Genomic DNA, 27,681 nt, shown 5'->3' with positions numbered 1-27,681 from the left:
GGCCAGTTTGTGTGTCATCAGTAGTTGTCTTGAAGAAATTAGTGAGGGACCATATACAGCATTGGACAGCTGAGGGTAATGTTATCTGTGAGAATCAAATTGGATTTGTTATGGGCGCTCTTGCTTTAGTAATATGATTGCCTATTATAATAAAGTGAAAAGAGCAGTTGATGAGGCAAAGGCATATTCTGACATTTTTTTTTATTTTACAAAGGCATTTGATAGGGTACCAAATGATAAGCTGATTCTTAAGTTGCAGCACATGTCTTTAGATGTGCTGCAACTTTAGATGTCAGGTTAGTCAACTGGATTCAGGATTGGCTGTCTGATAGGTATCAGAGAGTTGTGTATGGTGGGGCAATACAGGGATGCGCCAGTAGTGTCTGGCACCTGGGTGCAAAACTTTAATTGGCACCTCTATACCCAGTAGCACACTAGTAGTGTCTGGCGCCTGTGTGCAAAACTTTAGTTGGTACCCCTATCCCCCCCCCAATAAAAAATCACTTTAAAAAAACGTTTTTTTTAAGTATTTCCTCCTCTGTGGCGCCTTTACTATTCTGGCACCTGTGTGCATCGCACACATTGCACATATGGCTGGCGTGCCACTGGGGCAATATCAAGGAGGCAGAAGGTTACAAGTGGGGGTTCCACAGGGCTCAGTACTGGGACCTGTATTGTTTAACCTTTATATCAATGACATTGTCAATGGATTGCAAAGGGATATTCAATTTTTGCATATAATGTGAAGTTGGGCAGGGTTATTAGTAATAGTGCCGATGTGGCAGCCCTGCAAGAGGATTTGAATAAACTAGACAGATGGGCAAATGAATGGAGGTACTGGTTTAATGCAGCAAAATGTAAAGTCTTGAAGTTTGGATACATCGATGGGAGGCTGCATACTCAATTGGAGGAGCTGTACTGGAGGAAGCAGGGGAGACAAGAGATCTTGGGATATTGATGGATAGAAAACTGAAATTCAGGGAACATATTGCAAAGGTGGTGAAGGTAACCCAGAGGATTGCTGCAATACTGAGAACGACACTGACCTACAGAGATAAAAGAGTTATTATTCCATTGTATAAGACCCTGATCAGACCATACTTAGACTATTGTTCTCAAATTTGATCCCCAGGATTTGAAAGGGATAATTTAACTGTGGAAAGGGTACAGAGGCAGATAACAAAGATGGTTTCAGGACTCTACAATGTTAATTATGAGGATCGTCTGAGGGAATGTGGACTGCAGAGTTTGGCAGATAGAAGAAGGAGAGGTGATATGATCGAGACTTTTAAACTGTTGAGAGGCAGTTACAGGGTTGACACCACTGGGAGTTCTTTCACTTGTTGGAAAAGTGGGAAGGAGCAATGACAAGGAGACCATCCCTTGAAGTTACGAAAGGAAGCTGTGAGCAAGAGAGTGAGGAGTGGTTTCTTTGGGTGGAGGGTGGTTGAGCCCCGTGGAATGCATTGCCTGATAGAGTGGTGAGAGCAAGAATGGGCAATGAGTTCAAGAAGTGGTATGATAAACTTTGTGTTTCCTAAAGTCTTCCCACGATGAATCTCTTGACTATATACAGGGTGTTCGGGATAAATTTGACAGTTTCGTAAGGAAAAAGAAAATCTTCTTTGTATCTATTAAATTTAATGAATTGACAAAAAAACATTACAGGCAGAGTTAATTACAATACTATCAACAAGATTTACTCAAAATAACCACCATTAGCATCAATCACAGCTTCAATTCTGCTTCGGAACCTCGAACAAGCTGATGCTACAGTCTCCCTGGGAAGGGCCGCAAAAACTGTTTTAATTTTATCCATTAACTGGGCTTTTGTATTACTGGAAGTGCGATTGGTGTCTTTTTCAACTGCGCCCCATACAAAATAATCCATGGGGTTAAGGTCTGGGGAGTTTGGAGGCCAAACATTTGGACTGGTGAAGTCGTAGAAATTTTCAGACAACCATTTTTGACTTTTCCCAGAGGTGTGGCAAGGGGCCGAATCCTGCTGCCATACATACGGCCTACCATTGGCTACCCTTGTTATCCAGGGCTTGACTACAGTTAGCAACTCCACGAACAAAGCCCGAATTCCAATGCCAGGGTTCTTCAACACCTGTTCCTGCAGATTTGCGAGGAATTCTGCTGTACGAACGCAATCAGATCGTCTGCTAGGGATCTTTCTTCTTGCTACATCCTCGTAGTCACCATTGCAAGTCTCTAGTTCATGCCTGATTGTTTTTACTGTATTCAGGGAGCATTGGGCAGCAGTCGTAATATCCTTATTTTGATGGCGGGCACGAATCATCATGATACAAGTTATTCTCTTCCATGATTCAGGTGGGTTCCAGCTATCCATCCTTTCTGACATCTTGTATATGAATGAAGAAGGGTCCAAACTTTTAAATGAAGAGAAGTGTGTGTTAATACATGTAACTTACGGAAAAATATAATTAATTATAAATATGTCAAATTTATCCCGAACACCCTGTATATATACCTCCTTCCTAACATCTTCTTCTTCTCCAACATTCTGTCTGTTTTCACTGTTCATCTATTTCACTCATACTTTATTTATTCACTGAACTCTTTTATACAGCTATGCATTACCTGTGTCAGATGCTGCCCTAATCAATTCCCATGCTCTGTCAGCTTCTTTTCTGGACACAACTAACAAGCCCAATGTACAGATACTAGTTGACTATGGAGCTTCACAATCAAAATCAAATGTATTATTCCATATATATTCCTTTTTTTTGACAGTAATTTTTTCCTGCTTGACTGTTTCCCAAACCAGTACGTCATGATCACTGTTTGCAGCATTGATACCTGATTAGCAACCACATAATTCTTCCTGTTGTTCAGTTTTTTGTTTTTTTTTTAATGCCCATGAAAAGTATTTACTGGCTTCAGTTCTGTTTTCAGAGAATAATTAAAACACATTAACTAATACTACAGGTCATCCTGTTCTAAGTTACATATATTTTGTTTCTAACCAGCTACAATATATTACCAGAATATGTCCTGAGTGACATTTTCTGAGATGAGCACATAATTTTCTCAATATTTAAAATGCAATGAACTATAAACAGCCATGTGAGATAAACTGAAGTGCTAAAATTCCCTCTTTTTTTTCTTTTAGGTAGAACGATATAATGCATTCATCAGGCTTATTCAGGATTCTCTTAATGCTTTGCAACAAGGCATTCAAGGTATACAGCTCATGACCCCTCATTTAGAGGAGATCATTTCCTATATTTATGATGCACGTGTTCCTCCTCTTTGGCTGAAGGTATTTTATATTTTGTTTTGCATAGAAATATACTAGTGTGTAGTCAATGATACACTGAATCTTATCCAAAATCTTTCACCACAATCATTTATTTGCTCCTTAATCACTATCTTACTTTATTTAAATCTTGGTATTTTAGATGAGACAACCAGCTCTGTGAATAAATCAGAGTTGTATTAATGAGCTCCCCACTCTCATTACTGACTTATATGTGGAATCTCTGGAACTCTGACTCTAAACTCAGTCCTCTTTAACCAAAAATGTTGTTGAGATCTTAAAACAGCGCCTTTGCCAGTTGACTCCATGACTACACACAGGCTCTTTTAGACATTTTTATAATTAATTATAGAAAATCTTAGATACCCACAATTAAGATAGCCACAATTCAAGGCTGTCAGAAAGTTCTCTTTTGTGTTTCGTTTACCATAAACACATATACTGGCAGTTATCTACATGCTACTTCACTCTGGCCAGAAACCAGAAAATTTCAGAACTTTAAATTCCAGGACAATCCAAAGTTTATCCTTAGAACAACAATAAAAAGAAATGACTAAACTCATTAAAAATAATAAATTAAAGATACCAAGAAATTATATTCTTGGTTTAATCCTTTGTTCAGGTGTAAGCAAACATAGTTTGTGCGTAAAGTATCTTTACAACTGGATTATTTGCATATAGAGACTAATTGCACCACATCAATTGCCTTTGCATACCATAATGCAAAGCACACCTTTTCGGATATGTATAATATTATGCATTGTTGGAAGGCTCTGCCATGCCTGGATAAAGGAGGAGGGTCAGTCAGATGAGTGTCGATGCGCTGACTGTAAAAAAAAACATGATTGTTATCTGATACCTATAGGATCAACAGGTAAAACATACTGGCTCGAACATCGCCCAGATCAACAAGGCCTGCGATACTAATCGAGCGATCGGGGTTGGATCGAAAAGTGGGATACCGAAAGGAAACTGAAACTAACAGAACTGTTATCAGTAGGAACGTGGAATGTGCAGACACTCTGGATGTCGGCAAAATTAGAATTACTTCATGAGGAAGTGAAGAGATATTGGTGTGATATACTAGGATTGGCAGAGATGCGATGGACATCATCTGGAGAGATCAGTGGATGGGAAGTAATATGGTCAGCACATGACACCAAGCACGAAGCAGGAGTTGGCTTCCTTCTTAACAAAAGAGTTTGAGAGCCACTGTTAGGCTACAAACCAGTCAATGAATGAATCATAGTAGCAAGATTTCAGGCAAAACCATTTAACATATCAATAGTCCAGATATATGCACCCCATCTCACAACACAGATGAGGATATTGACTTATTTTACAAAGATCTGACAGAGACAATAGAAACAATACCAAAGCAAAATGTGCTAATTATTGAAGGAGATTGGAATGCCAAAGTTGGAATAGATAATGATGGTTCGGAAAGAGTCATGGGAAAATATGGTTTCAGAGAAAGAAGTGAACGAGGTAAAAATTGTTAGAATTTGCTGTGGACCACGAGATGATGATCTGTAACACAAGATTCCAACAAAAGGAGTGTAGAAAATGGATGTGGCGATCAAATGATGGGAAAACCAAGAACATAATTGATATGATTACGATTAAAAGAAGATGGATAACATCAGTACAGCAGTGTCGAACTTTTCAAGGAGAGCAGATATAGACTGGGACCATAGTTTAGTGATTGCAAACATCAAATTGAAATTAAAAAAGAAATAAAAAGCCTAACATCAGAATAGAATAGATAAAGCAAGAATAAGTAAAGCAGAAATAGAAAGAAGGTACAGAACAGTGTTAGAAGAGAAACTTAAAAGTGTGGAGAAAGAAAAAAACTCGAATCTAAGAGGAAAAAGAGTAATGAAGAAACAGTACCAGAAGAAGAGAAGATCAAGAAGAAATGAATTAGACAAGAAACACTGAAATTAGTACAGGAGAAAAGAATGTTGAAGATAAGAAGGGATACATCAGAACAAATAGAGGAGCAATATAGAAGAAAGTGTAATGAGGTGAAAAAAGCATTCAGAATGGATAAGATGAAATGGTTAGAAGCCCAATGCAACAATATAGCACAGTACTATGGAGAGCATAAAACAAGGAAGGTATACAAAAATGATCAGAACCATTAATAGAAAGTGGCAACCAAAACAGACCACAATAAAGATGAAAAAGGCAAAGTATTGATGAAAAAGGAAAAATTGTACAGTGGTGGACAAGATACTGTAGGGAGTTATATGAAGAAAACTAGATTCAGATAGGTTGGGAAACTGACTGAAGAATTGAAGCAGATATCACCACCAGGTAATGAGCATGATATGGACATTTTAAGAGGAGAGGTAGAAAAAGCAATAGGATGGCTAAAACACAACAAGAGTCCTGGTAACAATAATATCACTGGAGAAATGATTAATATGGTGGTGAAATTATGGTTACAGAAATGCACCAACTATGTAATATGGTATGGAAAGAAGGGAAGCCAGAGGAGTGGGTGAAATCAATATTAGTGACATTATACAAGAAAGGATAAGCTAGAATGTAAAAATTATAGAACAATTGCCTTGACAAGTGATGTTGATGTTAAAGTGGTGATGATGATATTGACAGAAAGATTGAGAACACAATTGGAAGCATACTTTTCAGATGAGCAAGCAGGATTTAGGAAGGATAGAACTACAATTCAACAGATTTTGACAATGAGGTTAATAGCAGAGAAAGCTAGGAGAAAAAACAAAAACATATATACTTGCTTTGTTGATTTTCAGAAAGTATTTGACAGTATTGACCAGAAAGTGACATTAGCAGTTCTGGAATCCTATGGAATTGATAAAAAACTAATAGCTATATTAAAAGATGTTTATCAGGATGCAGTTGCAGCAGTTAGAATAGGCGATGATTTGGGGAAATGGTTTAGAACAAGCAGAGGCACTGGAACAGGGGGACCCAATATCACCAAGCATTTTCATCACACATTTAGAAAGAGCAATGGACAAACTGAAGGAAGATGCAAAAGAAATATCTGTACACGGAATGAGAATTAACAATCTGAGATTTGCAGATGACATTGTTATTATTGAAGAAGATGAAACAGAACTACGAAAAACACTGAAACTGTTAAATGAGGGGAGAGATTTGGACTTGGAAAAAACAAAGACAGTGGTATTTGGTGAGAAGAACATGAAACAATAGATACATGTGGATGGAATTGATATAGAAAATGTAAAACAATTCATATTTGTGAAGTAAAATGACGTATGATTTGGACTGTAAAAAAGAAATAAAGATCAGGATTGCAAAAGGGAGAACAAATCTGAAGGCCATGGATAACATCTGGAAAAGGAAAGTGATCAGCCTGCAAACAAAACTAAAAGTACTGGAAACATGCATCTTTAGCGGTGTACTGTATGGATCTGAAACTTGGGTAATAAATAAGGAATCAAGAAAAAGAATTTTGGCATTTGAAAGAACTTGTTACAGGAAGATTCTAAGAATAGGATGGGTACAGAAAATCACAAATGAAGAGCTCTGTTGGAAGATACAACCAAAAGAGAATCTAATGTAGAAGATTATAAAATGGAAGCTGCAATTATTTGGACACATCTGTAGAATGAGTGAGGACCGGAAGATAAAGACATTTATGTTTGGTATTTTGAATGGTTTAAACAGAAGAGGTAGACCATACAGAGAATGGATAGACGATGTAAAGGACTGGTATGGAATGGTTGTACAGAAACTGTAACACTGTGCACTGGACAAAGAAAGGTGGAAGAAGATAGTGAAGGAGGCATCGGACACCAATGGACAGTGAGCCCATGGTTCATGATGATGATTGTGGAAGGGCCACTGCCCAGACCAATTTTGACCTCTGTATAAAGGGTCTTCTCCAAAAAACCAGGCGATCCTTCAGATTTCTCTAACCGCACTGAGTGATCTGAAGGATCATTTTAACTAATTAACACTCAATCACTCAAAAATACTATCCAGCAGTTCTACACAGTAACAGACATATCTTATCACTGAGCAGAACCACTCATCTCCTAGGGAAGAGCATCCACCAATTACTTTAATAAATACCATGCCAGTAGAAGCTATACGATAGGCAATCATCTAATAGAATGCAGTGATCAAGACCCTTTCAGCAGAACTGCTCCAAAAAAAAAAAAAAAAGTGATCATTAGATAGGTCAACTATGTGACTTGCCTTTGTCACCCAAGTCCCATCTCCATCCTGTTTCATGAAAATTCATCAAAAACGGTTAATTAAAAAATAGCTTACCAAATGGCAATTTATTAAATGACAGGTCACTGAAAAGGCAATTTGTCAAGTAAACAATTCATCAAGATAATGAATAACAGAGGGAATAATGTACATCCTTGTCTGACACCAGATTTAACATTAAACCATCTACCTGCACTTCCTACAATTATAACTGCTGACTTACAACTCAAATAAAGACTAAGTATTGCTTGATATAATGCCCCATGGACACCATACAACTATAGCGTTTGAATAGCTTTTCTTTTGGCACCTTGTCATATTCCTTTTATAGATCTACAAAACTTGAATACAGATCTTTGTTATTTTCCCGTGATTCCTCAACTATTTGTTATAAAGGAAATATCTGATCCTGAAAGAGTGGTATTAAACCTGATATTAAAATTATTATTATTATTATTATTATTATTATTATTAATAGAGACCTCCAGGAAGTCAGGGACTCATCGTGGCAGACCACATCCATCTGACATAATCTGTCATACTTATTCTTGAATTCATTCACACTTCTTGCACTCACAATATCCAATGGCAATCCATTTCAATCATGCACCACCCTATGAGAGAAAAATCTAGCTCTCAAACCCTTCTTAGCACTGCTTCCAAGGATACCCTCTTGTCCTTTGCCCATCCTCCATAAATTGAAAAATTCCATCAATTGAAATCCTATATGACTTTCAGAAGTTCATAAGTCTCAATAATATCGGCCTTCTTTCTCCCGTTTGCTAGCATCTGCAGTCTACAAATTCTTAATCTATCTTCATAATCATTATTCCATAATCCTGATATCATTTTTAACACTCTCCTTTGCACTCTCTCTCCAATACATCAGAATCACAATGGAAACCAGGAGACCTGGCCTGCACACAATAGTCCAAGTGAGGTTTTATCGAGGCCTTATAAAGAGGCAAATGACATCTTTATCATTACATGTGAACATTCCTTTCAACATTGCAATTATCTTTTGAGTTGTATTTGTAATCTTTGCTACATTTCCCCTGAACTTCAACCTATCTAGTAACACTCCAAGATCCCTAGCCTCATCAGTTTCTTCAAGCATAATCCAACCAATACAACAGACATTGGATATCTAATCACACCAAAGTGAATGACTTTACATTTACTGACATTGAACTAACATCCATTTTCCCATGCCCACAATTCCAGCCTAATCAAATCATCCTGCAAGTACTGATATCAGCAGCATTCCTGATTTCCCTACCTATCTTTACATCATCATCAACAAATTATTATTATTATTATTATTACCCCAAGACCTCATGGAGTCAAAGACTCATCTGGGAGGTCCTTTTATCACACTCACATCTCATCATACTGTGTTTTACACACACTCAAACGCCTTGCAGACACCACACTTTTAGGCAAGACATTCCAATCATTCACAACTCTGCACAAAAAAAAACCTGCCTCTCACTCCCTACTAACACCCTCTTTATACAGTTTCCAAGGATGACCTCTGGTTCTCCCCTGATCTCCCACTATTCTCTGTAGAACTTCTCCACCATTGATCTTATAACAACCCCTTACCAACTTGTAGGTCTCTATCATATCTCCCCTCTACCTCCTCTCCACCAGACTCTACAAATTACATCTTCTCAATCTTTCCTCATACTCGACATTCCAGAGGTCAGAAACTACCTTTGTCAGTCACCTTTGGACCCTTTCCAACATCTCTTCATCCTTCTGAAAACCCGGTGACCAAATCTGGGCACAATAGTCCATGTGTGGCCTAATCAAAGCTTTATACAATGGAACAAGAATCTCCTACTTCTATACGTCAGTGTTCTCCGCATCATTCCCAGAAGTCTTTGTGTTGTCTTTACAATTTTGGTGATATATCCACTAAATTTTAGATCCTTATCCACTATCACCCCCAGATCTCTTATTTCCTCTACCTCCAACAATATATTCTCACCAAGCATAAATTCTGCATCCCATCTTTGTTTTCCAACTTTTAAAACCTTACATTTTGCAACATTGAACTCACATCCCCATTTCCATGCCCAATCACTCAATCTATTTAAGTCTTCCTGTAAGGCCACAACATCTTCACCACTCTTTATGGTTCGTCCCAACTTTGCATCATCTGCAAACAACTGAATATCTCCATCCAAATCTTCGCCAATATCATTAATATACAAGTTAAACATTAATGGCCCTAAAACAGACCCCTGATGCACTTAACTAGTGACTTTCCTTTTCCTAGATATCGCACCCCCCCATACACAACTTGTTGATACCTATCAGATAGCCAGTCTCCAATCCAATGCACTAATCTAATATCCAACCCCATCTGCTCTAGTTTGACTGTCAACTTATCATGAGGTACTCTATCAAAAGCCTTTGCGAAATCCAAGTATATTACTGTGTATCCTTCTACTCTGTCCAAAGAAGCAGTCACTTCATTGTAATAAGTAATTAGATTACTAAAACATGACCTCCCTTCAGCAAATCCATACTGTCCATCAAAGATAATACCATTGTTATCAACCCAACTCTGAATCCTAGTTCCCTCAAGCTTCTCCAACAACTTAACCACAACACCTGACACACAGATAGGCCTATAGTTTGAAGCTTGAGTTCGATCCCCTCCTTTATGAAGTGGCACAGTCTTGCCCTCCTTCCACTCCTTAGGAACTTGACCAAGTGCAAGACTCGTATTAAAATAATATGTCGAGGCAGGTCAACTCCCTGGCACATTCTTTCAGAATATGCAGTGATATATTATCAAGTCCCACAGCCTTATTTACATCTAGTTTACCCAACTCCCCAAACACCTCTTGCTCACTTACAGTCAGTCTCTCCTCCCCATCATCAACTGCTCTCAATCCCTCCATGAAGTCACATTCACAAGATTGAAAATCTTTATGAACTGCTCATTAAGTATCTCCACCACACATTCTGCAACAGCTGTCTTTATACCATTTTCTCCAATCAATGTCACCCTTCCATAATCATTCTTTCTTTTTCTGGCTACATTTCAAAAGAACTCCCCAGGATTCTTTTTGGCTTCATTAGCTAACTGCTGTTCATACCTCTCTTTAGCTACTCTCACCAGCCAAGTCACCCTACTTGCCTAGTATGTCGCTTCTCAAATTCTTCCCAATAACTTTAACATATAGATTGAATAACAGTGGACCAAGCACTGATCCTTGTGGTATACACCACTGGTTACCTTAAATCTTGTAGATTCACATCATCCATATACCACTTTTTGATATTTGTCAGTCAGCCATCCTCTTATCAACACTAATATTCTATGATCCAAGCCCATATTCTCCAATTTATGCAACAGTCCACCATGCTGTATTCTGTCAAAAGCCTTAGCAAAATCCAAAAGTATCATTGTGTACCCATTCCCCTTGTCTAGTTTAATGACATTGTTATAGAATGTGAGCAGGTTTCTAAAACATGACCTTCCCTCAGTAATTCCATGCTGCTCATTGCAAAGTAGAGATTCAGTGTCAACCCGTTTCTGAATGTGAGCCCTAACCAATTTTTCCAAATTTCTTCACCACCACTCTTGAGATACGAATTGGTCGACAGTTGGATACATTGATGTTTGCACCACTCTTGTGCAATGGAATTACCATACATTCTTTCCATTCCTGTGGAATCTTCCTTGTTCTGAGACCTACATTAAACAGCCTGGTCAAAGGAATAGCCAGTTCAGCTGAACACTCTTTTAGCACGTGATGATATCCCATCAGTCTCTCTTGCTGAATTCTTATTCAGTGTGTGCAACAGGTCTAATATTTCATCCTCATACACCTGGGTTTCTTCATCCAGTGAAGAAGTAGCAGTGAGCTCAATCAGGGCTGTCGCCAGATGATCAGATCACGCCCTGAGACAAACAATTAAATATTGTCCCTGATCGATTATAAGACAAAAATATAAGAAAATCTCCAATTGCTATTTTGTTTTTATTACAAGAGAAACATTAATGCAAAAACGACTACATAATAATATTAATTAAATGTTTGCTTTATGGGATATCGCACAATAAGACTGTTTATAAGCTCTTCTAAATTTAAATTATAAGCTATGTTCGCCTCTAACGATATAGTTACTAGACCAATCGATCTCTCTTGGGTCACTGCTGTTCGCAAATAATTTTTAATCAGTTTAAGCTTGGAAAAACTTCTTTCCGCACTTGCTACGCTAACAGGAATTGTTAGCATAGTGACAATGCCTACCGCAATATGGCTGAACGAGCGCCCTTGTTAAGCCACGCCGTGAGGCAGGCTGCCTCTATGCTACACCCTGTCAACGGTACCGAGTTCAATGTCACGTATACCAGATTGATAGCTTTTAACAGAATGGGCACTCATTAGTTGAAAATCATTAGAAAATCAATGCATCTGTGTGCATTGATTTTCTGTAGATAGAGATTTTTAAGGAGTCAGACATCTTAGTAAGTTTGATGTCTAAAAACGGCAGAGATCCATTTTCTTCAATTTCAGTGGTAAACTTGATGTCTGTGTGGAAGTTGTTTAAGTGATTTAAAAAAATGTGAAGATTATCTATTCCATATTCCCAAATAAGGAATATGTCATCCACGTAATGGAGCCAGATTTTCCTTTTGTTTTTTGCTTACATTTATCAATGTTCTTAATAACAGAAAAGGCACACAGAATTTACAAAAAAAAAGCAAAATTAGAACTTTTATCAGAAAGAATTGGCGATACCAAATGCAATTTAGCTTTTCTCTTTACAAAAAAATCATCTTTAGAAAACCAATTAGTGGTATCCTTAGACTATATGTCATGGAACTACATTCAAGTGAAAAACGCATGTCAGGCCTCAAGATCTCAGAACATTAATAAATGTTCTGGGATCATCAAGGCCTCAAAAAATTAGTGATAAACAAATCGTCATATATTCTTAGTCCTGAAGAAGAATATATTCTCTCAAAAGATCTCAATTTTGTCCTTTTGCCTCAAACAATCCCTAGAGAATTGTTTCTCACTAAGATAGAGAAAGCTACTTCACTATTTTCTACCTCAGAGGCAAATTTACTTTGCATGGAAGCCATATTTGCGATCAACAATGCAAAACCCCCAGTTGACAACATTTCTCCTGGTAAAAGACTAGCCATTAAAAAACTTATGAAGAACGAAGATGTTATCATCCTCCAAGCTGACAAGGGTAATGCAATTTTCATCCTAAATAAAACAGATTATGGTAACAATATCTTAGCATTATTAGAGTTAGATACATACTCAGAGCTAGAGAGAGAGAGAGATCCAACGAGAGAGAGAGAGAGATACATAATAGAACCGACAACCTTCTAAAAAAGACCATGGAACTTCCAAGAAACATACTTTGTTCTCTACATCCACTCATCCTGAGATTATACAGCCTTCCAAAGGTACATAAAGAAAATTGCCCACTAAGGCTAATTGTTGATAGTATTGACTCACTTACATATAAGTTATCAACATATCTAGTATCCTCCTTAAAAAGTTTAGCAGGAAAATCTCCTTCTTACATTAAAAATTCAATGGACTTCGACTCAAAAATTAAAAATATAAAGCTCAAGAATTCAGATATTATGGCAAACTTTGATGCAGTGGCAGTCTTCACAAATGTTCCAACTCAAGAGGTTCTCAATATTTTAAGTAACAAGATCTCAAAAAAGATGTTTGCTCTGCTGTCACATTGTATTAATTCAGACTACTTTAAATTTCAAGAAAAATATAAATAAAATAAGAGATTAGCAATGGGCAGCCACCTGTCTCCAATAGTAGCCAACATTTTTTTCGAGGATTTCGAAGAAAAGGCCATCTCTACTGCTAAACTTGAACTTAAAATCTGGTTCCATTACCTGGATAATATATTCCTTATTTGGGAATATGGTAGAGATAATCTTCTCATCTTTTTAAATCACTTAAACAACTTCCACCTAGGCATCAAATTTACCATTGAAATTGAAAAAAATGGATCTCTGCCGTTTTTAGACATCAAACTTACTAAGAGGTCTGACTCCTTAAAAATCTCTATCTTCAGAAAATCAAACCACATGGATAGATACCTGCATGCGTCCTCACACCACTATCCAGCACAGAAGTTATGTATCATCTCCACTCTGGTTCATCATGCCAAGTCTGTATTCTCAGATGAGGAGCAGCTGAAAAATGAACCACAACATCTCAAAAGAACCTTCACAAATAATTGCTACTCTTTGAAAACTCAATAAACAACTATACTGCCATCCTCAAAACAACACAGAGATACAGGATAACCCCAGTGGTTATATCTCTTTACCATACATCAGCTCTCTCTCCCGGAAACTAAGAAGAATTTTGAAAAAATTTAATATAAAAACATACTTTTCCCACTCTTCCTAAACTCAGATCAATTCTAAGCCAACCAAAACAGGCTCACAACCATCTTCAGTTTCTAGGTGTATATAAAATCATATGTGACTCTGGGAAGCCATATTATGGTCAAACTGAGAAGTTCATCCTCCTCCATCTCGAAGAACATCATTGAAGCATTGCTTATAATAGAACCAGAGCAAGCGCCCTCTCAAGCCATGTCCTGTTCTCAGTGAACACAAATAATGAAGGCCGCCAACATGAAACAGACTGGAATACAACATCAAACATTCATATATGCCATGATGAAATAGAACACTGCATAGTTGAATCCAAAGAAATTATCCTAGATTCTTCTCACATAAACAGTAACCTTAGTTATAGTCTACCAGACTCACATAGCTCTACTATCAGATACTGGTGCACTCGTAAAGTCACACGCTTGCATATGCCTAACAATGGAACTTTAGCCAGGACTGTAACTTCAGTTCAAACTTAATTCCAGTTCATAATCTGTTATTGTAGTGGTACAATGTTTCTTTACAGTGTTTTTTATGTTTGCTTTTCATGTTCTCAGACCTGAAGAAGTCAGCATTCCGACAAAACATGTTGTGTGTTAAATTAAATTAATTTGTTTTTCTAATTCTCAGAATTCAGTCAATAAATAATATGAACATATATATATATATATATATATATTAAGGATAACAAGTAATTTTATAAACTTTTTTTTTACTCCTTCTCCCAAGTAAGCAAAACAGTTAAGTTTTGCTTACTTGAATGTAGTTCAAGCCTAAAGGTAGTGTAACACCAGGGCAACTCATTGTAAAGGTGGGTAAAGCCCTAATCACTATTCTTAGTATTTCTCATAATGTAAAACTCATCTCACTAAGAGATGTATACTCCGGTTTCAACCTTTTTTGAGGTGTCCTAAAAGTGAGTAGCTAGACCCTGAAATACCAAGGTTTTTAGTAATACAGAGCCTTATCAACTTTACGTATACAAGTTGCTACAAGGTGCTTTTACTTTGAATAAGAAACTCTGGATGAGATAAAGATGTGAAAAGTTTTTTACCTTGGGGATAATATATATTAAGGATACCAAGTAATTTTATAAACTTGGTTTTTTTTACTCCTTCTAGAAGGAGTAAAAAAACTTTTCACACACACACACACACACACACACACACACACACACACACACACACACACACACACACACACACACACATATATATATTTATAAAATTAAAATTTAACTGACTAGAACCCGAGAAAGTATAACAAAAACCTTTAATAAATCACGACTAGTTTCATCGGTGTTCCGACTTCTTCAGGTGAGTAAGAAATAACATAAGACTTATAAAAATAACAAGGTAAAAAACATGGACTATCCAGCTTAATAAAAAGAAGCAGAATAGTAACAGTCATATTGGAATAGGTGACCACGTGCTACTGTTGGCATGAGATGAATATGTGTGACAACTAATTTTAGAGTGCCAGTATTGGATTACCACTATGGGAATCAGGCAAATTGTAGCTTAGATTGTTGTTCAAGTGTGAAGGGTCCAGAACTATTTCTTTTGATTCTATAATTCGTCTTTCAAATTCATCCTTGCATATATATAAATTGGTTTTGTGGTCCCAATCAACTTGGTGTGGCTATTCTTCGAGGTTAGAGTTTGCCGAGAAGAGAACATGACTGGAAAGGGCGCTCGCGAGTATTCTACTGTAGGAGATGTCACGTCTATGTTCCTCAAGACGAAGTGAAACAGATTTATCTGTCTGGCCAAAATCAGGTCGATCACAGTCGCACATTGAGAGGACGCTCGTGATTCAAGCACAGTGGCATGTATAAGAAGAGCTCCTGATTGGGATAAGTTTTCTAGGAATAATTACATATATATGCGTAATTGTTTGAGTAAGAGAGGCTGTAAACGTTGTGCGCTACCAGTTTTATTAGTGTGAGGTATTTTTTTGCCAAAACTTAATTACGAAATCGTTATTATTGGACTTAGTAACCTGCAAAAAATGTCCGTGGCATTGTCATTCCATGACTTTAATTTAGATTTCAGTCGTTTCATTAAGTGTGAGGTCTGTTATATGTATTCTTTCAATTACATAAATGATTTGTGGATATTTGGTGAGGATGGAAGGAGGGTGTGTGTGAAGTGTGACCTGAACGAGGAATTGATGAATGCAAATATGAAATTGATGACAGAAAGTGTTAGTAGTGAAATTGTCGTGGGGAAAATGAGTGCACGTTTGAAAGAGAAGGATGGTGAGTAGAGAGGCAAAAAAATTTTAAAAAATAAGTAAAAAAGAAAAAGAGTGATTTGAAAACCGTAACGGATGTTAAAAGGGATGAAAGTGAGGTGAGAGAGGCGGAAGGAAAAGAAATTGAGAGAACGAATGAAACTAGAAATGGCATGACGCAGAAATCGAAAGTAAAAAAAATCGAAAGAATGGATGATAGCGAAAATTCGACGCATGTTTGACTGAAAGTATGGAAACAAAGAAGGATGAATGAGAGTGAAAGTGAGAAGAGGGGGTCGAGAGTTAGAAAGTTAGAAAGATTGAATGATAGAGAGAATGTGTCGCGAGATTCGGAAGTTGAAATGGATAGGATGAGGCAAGAAATGAAATGGATGCAGAATGAAATTAAGAAAATTTGGGTAAAAACTATTAAAATAAATAATGATGGCATGAAAGAGTTAACAAAAGATGAGTGAGTGGCGTTGTATGGCGACTCCATTATTAAAGGTGTGCTGGAGGATAAAATGCACAAAGTATGTTTCCCAGGTGCTAAAATGAGTAGAGTGATTGAGGCATTGGATATGAGGCAGGAGCGAGCAAAAGAGCTAATAGTATTAATAGGTACGAATGATTTGAGAGAGGACAAAGAGTGTATCAAAATGAATGTCAGGAGACTGCTTGGAAAGATAAAAGAGAATAGTGTGACAGGAAGGGTAGTCAGTGCGTTGCCTAGGTATGACTATGGTGAAATGAGGCGGAGAGCAAGGATTATGAACAATATGCTAGCTGAAATGTGTGAGGAGAAGGGAGTACAGTTTGTTAATGTGTGGAATGAGGTCTGAGGGACGAAGTGAGCTGTATGGGAGTGATGGACTGCATTTGAGTGGTTATGGTGTGAGTTGCTTGGAAAGACGGCTGCTGGAAGGTAAAGTGAATAGAGAGAGAATGAATCAGATCAAGTGGGAAGTGATGTGGAAGAGTGGTAGAGTAAGACAGGAGAGATTGAAGAGGTGGTTATGAATGGGGAAGTGAGTAGTATGAGTATAGAAAATAAGAGAATGGGTGTGCAAGAGGAGCAGGAAAACGGGGAGGCTCAGCGTGGACAAGAGTACACAGCATGAGAAAGGTGGATGCTCCAAGAGGAGGTGAGCATGTGTAGGCAGGAAAGGAATGGGATGACCAGGGTTCAAGAGGAAACAGTTGGAATTGAAAAGGATTTTAAAATGAAGAAGCAGAAAGGGGAAATGGTCCCAGTTGAGCATGGAGAGATCACATCGAATGAGTGTTATCAGTGAAACTAGCTGTAGATCCAGAAATGAGCTGTTGTGTTTGTATATAAATGCTAGAAGTATAAGAAACAAGGTAGATGAAATGGTTGCACAGATTGTGTCTGTTCACCCAAAAATTGTTGGAATAAGTGAGGCATGGTTGGAAGAGGATGACATCCTGACAGGAATAGAGATGGAAGGGTATGATGTGTTTCGTGAGAACAGAAGGGGTAAAAAGGGAGGAGGAGTGCTATTGATGATAGAGAAAGAGTTATGTCCATATAAAGTAGAGATGCAAGAGAGAAATAGTGCCAGTGTTTTGAGGCAATATGCTGTGAGATAGAGGTGAATGGAATCAAATACTTGGTGGGATGTTGTTATAGACCGGGTAATGTGAATGGTGGTGATAATGAAATGTACAATCAAATTAGCCAAATAAATAAGAAAATGGTGATCATTATGGGTGATTTTAATTATGGCAATATAGACTGGAATGATGAGATAGCAACTGGAAGTAAAGAAAATAAGTTTCTTGAGTTTTTGAGAGATAACTACCTCAGACAGTATGTAACAGTAGGCACACGAGCATTAAGGGTCTTGGAGAGCTCAGAAGACAGCTTGCGGATGTAGCGTGGAATGACAAGTTAGCTGGAAAAGAGATCAATGCAGCTTGAGGGATTTTCAAAAACTGTTCAGTAGTAGATCAATGCAGCTTGAGGGATTTTCAAAAACTGTTTAGTAGACGCAATGTCTAAATGTATTCCAAGGGTGAGAAGGTTAAATAAGGTGGGTGTGAGATGGATGAATAAAGAGATTAAGCATGTGATACAGAGAAAAAGGGCATTGTGGAGAAGTGGAAATAACCAATTCCATGAGGTCTGCAAAGACCAAGCAAGGAGGGTGACTTGGTTGGTGAAGGTAGCTAAAGAGAGGTATGCACAGCAGTTGGCTAATGAAGCCATAAAGAATCCTGAGGAATTATTTTGATATGTAGCCAGCAAAAGAAAGAATGATTATGGAAGGATGTAATTGATAGGAGAAAATGGTATAAAGACAGCTGTTGCAGAATGTGTGGTGGAGATACTTAATGAGCAGTTCATAAATATTTTCAGTCTTGTGAATGTGACTTCATGGAGAGATTGAGAGCAATAGATGATGGGAAAGAGAGAGATTGATTGTAAGTATGCAAGAGATGTATGGGGAGTTGAGTAAACTAGATGATAATAAGGCTGTGGGACTTGATAATATATCACCGTGTATTCTGAAGGAATGTGCCAGAGAGTTGACACAGCCTTGACATATTTTTTTAATACGAATCTTGCACTTGGTCAATTTCCAAAGGGAGTGGCAGGAGAGCAAAATTGTGCCACTTCATAAAGGAGGTGATCGAACTCAAGTTGTTGGAGAAGCTTGAGGGAACAAGGATCCAGAGTTGGGTTGATAACAATGGTATTATCTTTGATGGACAGCATGGATTTGCTAAAGGGAGGTCATGTTTTAGTAATCTACTTATTACAATAAAGTGACTGCTTCCTTGGACAGAGGAAAAGGATACACAGTAATATACTTGGATTTCGCAAAGGCTTTTCATAGAGTACCTCATGATAAGTTGACAGTGAAACTAGAGCAGATGGGGTTGTTATTAGATTGGTGCACTGGATTGGAGACTGGCTATCTGATAGGTATCAACAAGTTGTGTATGGGGGTTGCGATATCCAGGAAAAGGAAAGTCACTAGTGGAGTGCCTCAGCGGTCTGTTTTAGGGCCATTACTGTTTAACTTGTATATTAATGATATAGGTGAAGATTTGGATGGAGATATTCAGTTGTTTGCGGATGATGCAAAGTTGGGACGAACCATGAATTGTAGTGAAGATGTTGTGGCTTTACAGGAAGACTTGAATAGCTTGAGTGATTGGGCACTGAAATGGGGATGTGAATTCAATGTTGCAAAATGTAAGGTTTTAAAATTTGGAAAACAAAGATGGGATGCAGAATTTATGCTTGGTGAGAATATATTGTTGGAGGTAGAGGAAATAAGAGATCTGGGGGTGATAGTGGATAAGGATCTAAAATTTAAGGTACATATCGCCAAAATTGTGAAGACAACGCAAAGACTTCTGGGAATGATGTAGAGGACACTGACATATAAAAGTAGGGAGATTCTTGTTCCATTGTATAAGGCTTTGATTAGGGCACACATGGACTATTATGCCCAGATTTGGTCACCGGGTTTTCAGAAGGATGAAGAGATGTTGGAAAGGGTCCAAAAGGAGACTGACTAAGGTAGTTTCTGACCTCTGGAATGTCGAGTATGAGGAAAGATTTAGAAGATGTAATTTGCTGAGTCTCGTGGACAGGAGGAAGAAGGGAGATATGATAGAGACCTACAGTTGGTAAGGGGTTGTTATAGGATCAATGCTGGAGAAGTTCTACAGAAAATAGTGGGAGATGGGGGAGTACCAGAGGTCATCCGTGGAAACTGTATAAAGAGGGTGTGAGTAGGGGAGTGAGAGGCAGGTTTTTTTTCATGCAGAGTTGTGAATGATTGGAATGCCTTGTCTGAGAATGTGGTGTCTGCAAAGAGTTTGAATGTGTTTATAACACGGTATGATGAGCCATGTGTGTGTGATAAAAGGACCCTCCCAGATGAGTCTTTGACTCCATGTGGTCTTGAGGATGGTAATAATAATAATAATAATAATAATAACTTTATAAACACCAGGAAAATGCAGTTGGTTGTGTTTTGGTTTTGGTCGAATCAGAAAAGAACGAAGTTTTGGCAGAATAGTATAGTTGGTCTTTATGTTGAATTTTTTTCATAATCCTAAATAGTTTGGGAGTAAAAGAGCTGATAAATGGTAACTGTATATGAGTGATAGGGTTGGATTCATCTTCTTGCTGAATCAATCCTAATTGTGACAATATATATATATATACATAAAAGAAGTTACAAAAAGGATTTTATAGAATTGATGAAGGCAAAATCTGTTACTTCTTGATTTGGGGAGGGAAAGATAATCTAATAAGAAGTAAAATAGTGACAAATAATAACAAATCAGAACAAGTAAATACTTTCAGATACCTAGGATGTAGCTTATCATATAAAGATGAAAAAGATATAGACATCAAAATATCAAATTTTGTTAAAGTTAATGGCATAATAAAGAATATATTTAAGCCATCCTTGGTACAAAAACATGCACCAGAATCAGGCTATATAAAATTCTGTCTAAACCAACTTTATTTATATGGATGTGAAACATAGACCATAAAAAAGAAGAATGAAAAATGGATTCAAACAGCAAAAATGAAATTTCTCAGAAAAACAACTGGATATGCCAAATGAGACCATAGAACAAATGATGAATTTTACAATTCCTGAATATAAAAACAAATAACCACTATATAAGCAAATATAAACAAATATAGTTAGAACATCTAAATTATCATCCTTATCAAATTCCTGTGCACCCTTAGAAGGTGCACAGGATCTTACGATAGCTACATGAACAGTTACATCATTACTAACTTATTTTCAATAATTTTCCTCCAGATTATCCTGTTATCTGTCAACATTTGAATATTATTAGATGTTATATTTCTGTCTTCTAAGACACTTTTTACTGTATCAATACACCTACATCTTATTCCACCTCTGGGTCTTTTTCCTGCCATCCTAGCAAAGAACTCTTGTTTAGTTAATCTTTCCTCTCCCATTCCGTTTAAGTGGCTATACCACCTGAGATTATCTCTGCTAATACATTCCTGAATCAAAACAATGTCAAGTTCTTTCCTAATAGTCTCATTTTTATATGATACTGCCATCTGTTTAGTCTCCTAATCTTTCTCAGGATACTCATATATATGAACTCCAATCAAAAGTTTTATTTCTAACCCAGCACTCAGATCCATTAAAATTGGTTTTAACACTGTCTTCTATGAAGCTAATTTAGTGTTTTGACTAATTTCTCTCCTATTCCATACAAATTTATTCATTTGACTTACTACCATACAAGCTTTGCTAATTCTACTGTCTATTTCCAATTTTATTTTGCCATCTTCACTAAAAATTGTGCCTAAATAGCTGAAATATTTTACTTGTTCTATGAGTTCTCCATTCAAGATGCAGTTGATGTTTTCAATGTTTTTTTGCTTATTCATCGTCTTTGTTTTTTTAATGCTGATTTTCATACCATATTTATTACAGCAATATTCAATTTGGTCATAGAATCCTGCAGACTTTTCTTGAATTTATTTAGGAGTATAACATCATCTGCATGAAGTAAAGAGCTGAGACCATCATTTCCAATCTTGATATCAGGTTTGATACTGCTTTCCTTTATAATGTGATCCATATAGATGATGAATAACAGTGGAGATAATGTATACCCTTGTTGCACACCTGACTTAACGTCAAACTATCTTCTTGTACCTCCTTCAATTCTAACCACCTGTACCTCCTCTATTCATCTAAATTATTGTTATTTTTTTTTGTTTTGTTTTTGCTGTACGTGCACCTCCAAATTATCCACATAATCTATCATATTGCTTGAACCCATTAACCACTGTTGGATTCTAATTATGTAGAAAATAGAATAAATGTTATTTGATTCAGAATCCAACATGATTTTCCATCACAAAGGCTGCGTTGTAAATACTATTTAATGTAAATAACGTAAATATAATTTGATATCATATAACTAGCTTAATTATATCAATTATTTAATTATTTAATCAAAGAAATGTGTTAATGGTAAATAGATTCTGTATTAATTATTATTAAACTATTTTGTTTATTGTTATGTCAATATTATGGAAACTTATATTTGCAATATTAACTACGCATTTATTGAAAAGCAAATATTCTAATTATTCCTATTTGTGTATAAAGCTTAACGTATGTAATGACTCAATGTAGTAGTATAACTTTGTCTAACATTGGCGAGAATGTTTATGTTTGTCTGTTGTCATGGAGACGCGTGAAATAAACGAGCGCGAGTGGAACAGAGCATGGGCTGAGGAGAGAATAGAAAAAAATATATAAAAAGTAAGGAGTTGGGACGGAAACTTGGAAGTGAAAGGAAGCAGGGCGATAAAATAAAGAAGTAGAAGTAAATAAAAGGTTCTTAAGGGTAGAAGTTAAGTAGATAATTTTTATGAGTGAGCAAGAACGTAACGAATTTTATAGTTAGCTGAAATTGAAATCAGCAGTAATAATAGAAAGAAAATTAAAGCTACAAACGGATAAAGTAAAAAGCTGAACATTCAAGGAAGAATTCTGAATAAACCCAGCTGATCTAGTATTGCAGCTTATTTCCGATTTGCCCTAAAGAGAACCTCACAGTGTTTTAATTAATTTATGAGTGGTAATTATTATTATTATTATTATTATTATTATTAAACAAGACCTCATGGAGTCAAAGACTCATCTAGGAGGTCCTTTTATCTTACACACACATCTCATCATACCGTGTCTTAAACACATTCAAACTACTTGCAGACACCACGCTCTCAGGCAAGGCATTCCAATCACTCACAACTCTGCACGAAAAAAAACTGCTTCTCACTCCCTTACTCACACCCTCCTTATACAGTTTCCAGGGATGACCTCTGGTTCTCCCCTGATCTCCCACTATTCTCTGTAGAACTTCTCCACCATTGATCCTATAACAACCCCTTACCAACTTGTAGGTCTCTATCATATCTCCCCTCTTCTTTCTCTCCACGAGACTCTGCAAATTACATCTTTTCAATCTTTCCTCATACTCAACATTCCAGAGGTCAGAAACTACCTTAGTCAGTCGCCTTTGGACCCTTTCCAACATCTCTTCATCCTTCTGAAAACCCGGTGACCAAATCTGGGCACAATAGTCCAAGTGTGGCCTAATCAAAGCCTTATACATTGGAACAAGTATCTCCCTACTTCTACATATCAGTGTCCTCCGCATCATTCCCAGAAGTCTTTGTGTTGTCTTCACAATTTTGGCGATGTGTCCCCTAAATTTTAGATCCTTATCCACTATCACCCCCAGATCTCTTATTTCCTCTACTTCCAACAATATATTCTCACCAAGCATAAATTCTGCATCCCATCTTTGTTTTCCAAATTTTAAAACTTTACATTTTGCAACATTGAACTCACATCCCCATTTGCTTGCCCAATCACTCAATTTATTCAAGTCTTCTTGCAAGGCCACAACATCTTCACTACTCTTTATGGTTCGTCCCAACTTTGCATCATCTGCAAACAACTGAATATCTCCATCCAAATCTTCACCAATATCATTATCATTAAGTAGTATAACTTTGTCTATAACTTTGTATAACTAGTATAACTTTGTATAACTTTATCATTAAGTAATAAGTAGAGTATTAGAGTATATAATAGAGTATCCTTATTACTCTGTAATAAGGATAGTTGAAGTGCCTTAATTGATGTCAAGAATTCTGAAACGTAATTGATAGTGCTTTATGTATAACTGCGGATAAGTTTTGTAGATGTGTTTTTATTCTTTAAGTGTGATAAGTAAATTCCAGAAGTTTGCTCACAACATAATAGATGTTCTAGGAACCATTTCCGGTAAGGTCTATCTTAGTGAATTATTAACTTTAACTGTGGAAACCCTCCGCGATTGAGAGTTGGAGATAGGAATTGTTTGAAAGATATTTTCAGCTATTAGATCCTGTAATATTTTGAACTTATAGCATGACTGGAAGATGTGTGAAAACTAATTAGATTGGATGTTCTATTATATTCATTTAAGTGTAAAAACTTTATAACCCAGAGGCTAAGAAGGTGTATGTGAAGACTTGGAAGTTTGTGCTAATATAATTGACTTGACTTAATGTTTGACTTATTTTTATTGTTTAAAATTAGAAGTAAAATTTATGTAAGTGTTATATGACCTATATTAAATGCTTTATTTGTTAATCTAACTGTTGTATTTGCCTGAAATTCTTTTTACTGCACCGTTCACAAAAATTCGAATCTAGCAGGAATCCCAAAGAGAGAAAATAAATACTTCGGCCTGAATGAGTGAAAAGACTGCTAACTAATTTTGAATTGATCCTGCTATTTCATATAGACTTATCTAAGGATAGAGTGGCGCAGTATAATAGAAATTTCTCTACCCTTAGATCAGTAATCAATTTACAATTAGTTTTCCTTTATTTTATGAAAGTGATTTTTAACAAGATGGTGGATTCGAACGTCAAGAGAATACGTCACGACACCACCTTACTGGCCATTATGGATCAAATACACATCCTCATACGCTTCGTATCCATCATATATTTCAATGTAATATCAATGGTATTACAATTTTAATATGCACTTCCCATCCATGATAACCTTGACATCTATAGATGTCTTGGCCGGTAGCATGGTTAACAAGCAAAGCACTCACAACTGACTCTGGCAGCCCGTTCCATTCATTCACAACTCTCCAAGCAAAAATTCTAGTCCTCACATGCCTACTAACCATACCTTTATTCAACTTCCATGGATGATCCCTTGTTCTGGCCCCTTTGCATCAAGGAAAATGTTTCTAGCACAAGTGATAAAACATTTCCCCTATATCAATCTTATAAAACTCTTTAAGCATCTTAAATGTTTCTATCATATCCCCTCTTTTTCTGTTATCAACCAATTTCTGCAATTCACAAAACCTCAATCTATCCTCATAGGGAACATTCCACAGACCATTGACCATCTTGGTCGCTCACCTCTGAATCTTCTCCACTGCTTCCTCATCTCCAAGAAACCGAGGAAACCAGACGTGAGCACAGTAATCCAACTGTGGAGGTATCAATGCCTTATAAAAAGGAATGACTACATCCTTATCTCTACTTGTTAGTGTGTTCTTCAATAGCCAAATAAACTTATGGGCTACCTTAGCAACATGTCCACTAAACTTTAATTCTCTGTCTACCACCACTCCTAAATCTATAGCTTCATCTATTTCCTGGAGTACAGTTCAATCAAAGTGGTACATGGTTTGTAATCTGTTTATCCCAAAATACATAACTTTACATTTCTCCACATTAAACTGAAACCCATTGTCTTTGGCCCATACTGACAGCCTATTTAAATCATCCTGCAAGCTCTCCACATCGCCTTGATTAACTATTACTGCATTAGGTATATTTGGTATATTTGTACATATACCTAATTTCTCATCATCAGCCAACAACTGAATATTTTGTTTCAATTTATTTCCTATATCATTTATGTACAAATTAAACTACTGTTTAATTTGTACACAGCACTGAACCTTACAGCATACCACTAGTCACCTGTTTTTGCTTTGATTCTGCACCTCCATATACCACTTTTTGATATCTGTCCCGCAGCCACCCTCTTAGCCACAATACCTCTGTCCATTGTTCTAATTTGTGTAACAGAGTTTCATGTCAAATGCCGTTAAAGCAAAATCCATCAGATCATTGTATAGCCTCCTTTATCCAACTCACTGTTACTCTATTATAAAAAGTTAGCAAATTACTAAGCCATGAGTGATGTTTTACAAGGCCATTTTGCTCCTCATACTGTATCATATTTTTTTCCCTCCCCCATTCTTGAATTCTCTTTTTGAACAAATTTTTTTCCAGTAACTTTACAAAACACCACGCCTGAGATACTGATTGGTATAATTTGCTAATATACTCTTAGAACCTCCCTTATGCAAAGGAATTATTTTGCCCTCTTTCAACTCCCTTGGAATTCTACCAGAACTAGACTTAAATTAAAGAACTTGGTCACAGGCATTGCCTCAGATTGGCTCAAGTTCCCTTGCAAATTCTTGTAAAACCTGAACTGATATCCTATCAAATCCCACAGCTGTATTTACATTGAGATTCTTCGACATCATAAGAACCTCGAATTCATTCACCTCTGTTCCCACATAAGTCTCTGTCACATATGTCACAGCATTAACCTCACCTGGATTATATACACTTGCAAAGTGGTCATTCAGTAACTCAACTATGTAATTTGTTTCTGTTACCATCATCACTCATTAAGGTTGATCATCCATAGTCATTCTTCCTCTTACTTGCCACATAATGAAAGAACTCTTTGGGATCTACTTTGGCCTGCTTGGCTAGATTGTTCTTGTAATCTAATTTTATGCCTTCTTTGACATGTTGGTCACCTTTCTTTTCTGAGCCTTGTACTCAGTGGTGCACTCAGGATTTAATCTTGGGGTCTGTTGAATTAAACAGATAAAAATATTTTTAATGCAAATTCAATAAAATTCATTAGGTGATTATAAAAATTTATTTAAAGAATAAAATCCAGTTTTTTTTTTTTTTTCAAAGCTCTTGAATTACTTCAGTCGTGGTTACATTAATCTCTCTGTGTATATATAGCAAAGCCAGTCCGTTCAATCATGATTGTGTCATGGTAGATCTTAAATAGGCTTTTAAAAGCTGTAAGGTAGAAAATGACCTATTGAGTCTGTTCATTGTGAGTATATTTTTTTTGGCCACTAACTTAATTAATTTTAGAATAAGATTACACTGGGTTTTTTTTTTTTTGACCAATAAATTTAATGATAAATAATGCCAACAAGTTTCACCAACTGGGCTGTTTGGCTTCTTCAGGGCATACAAATGGTAAAGACAACTCAAAGTCACTAGTACATAGAACAAACATATATAATATAACAAAATTTAAAAGATGCGTAACATCATACGCATTGAACATGTGTTTCCTTAATTGAAAGGGAGATGGTAAATCCTGTTTTATTTTATAGCTGGGTCTGAAACTCAAATCAAAATTCATAGAGTTTCATGCCGAAAAAACTATCAGCGGGCCCAAGTGTAAATGATCACTTGGGTAGTACAACACCAGGGCAACTCCATGCAAAGGTGGAGCAAGCTCCATCACTAACTTTAATATTCTCTCATAATGTAAACCCAGCTCCTGAGAGATGTATATATATTGTTTTACATTATGAGAAGAGGTCACTACCCAGACCAGTTTCAACCATTTTTGATGTCTCATCAGTGAGTAGGTAGACCTGGAATATCAAGGTTTTTAAGTGAACACGAACTTACATACCTCTACTATCGAATTGCCGAAGTGGTGCACTCCTATATTGTTAATTATTGTTAATTACTAAGATAATAAGCCAAAAAGCTATTTTACCGGCAAATTTGTTAATTGAAAGGGAGATGGTAAATCCCATTTTATTTTATAGCCAGGTCCGAAACTCAGATCGAAATCCATAGAGTTTC

The 27,681-nt window shown here is 36.6% G+C and overlaps 1 protein-coding gene across 1 annotated transcript in view; it reads left to right on the top strand.

Annotated features, from left to right (window-relative positions):
- The window catches only part of kl-2 (dynein heavy chain 2, axonemal kl-2), a 1,497,432-nt gene that overhangs the window by 1,382,488 nt on the left and 87,263 nt on the right, over window positions 1-27,681 (top strand). Inside the window, exon 53 of the mRNA XM_090414156.1 lies at window positions 3,140-3,289. Within this exon, the coding sequence (XP_090270282.1) occupies window positions 3,140-3,289 (150 nt within the window). The remainder of the gene's footprint in view (window positions 1-3,139; window positions 3,290-27,681) is intronic.

The sequence above is a fragment of the Typopeltis vanoorti genome, chromosome 24 (assembly GCF_054136105.1).
Source record: "Typopeltis vanoorti isolate ZY-2024b chromosome 24, IOZ_Tvanoo_1.0, whole genome shotgun sequence".
Lineage (NCBI taxonomy): Eukaryota > Metazoa > Arthropoda > Arachnida > Uropygi > Thelyphonidae > Typopeltis > Typopeltis vanoorti.
Note: the sequence above shows the minus strand (reverse complement) of the source record. Positions and strands in the feature narration are given on the sequence as shown.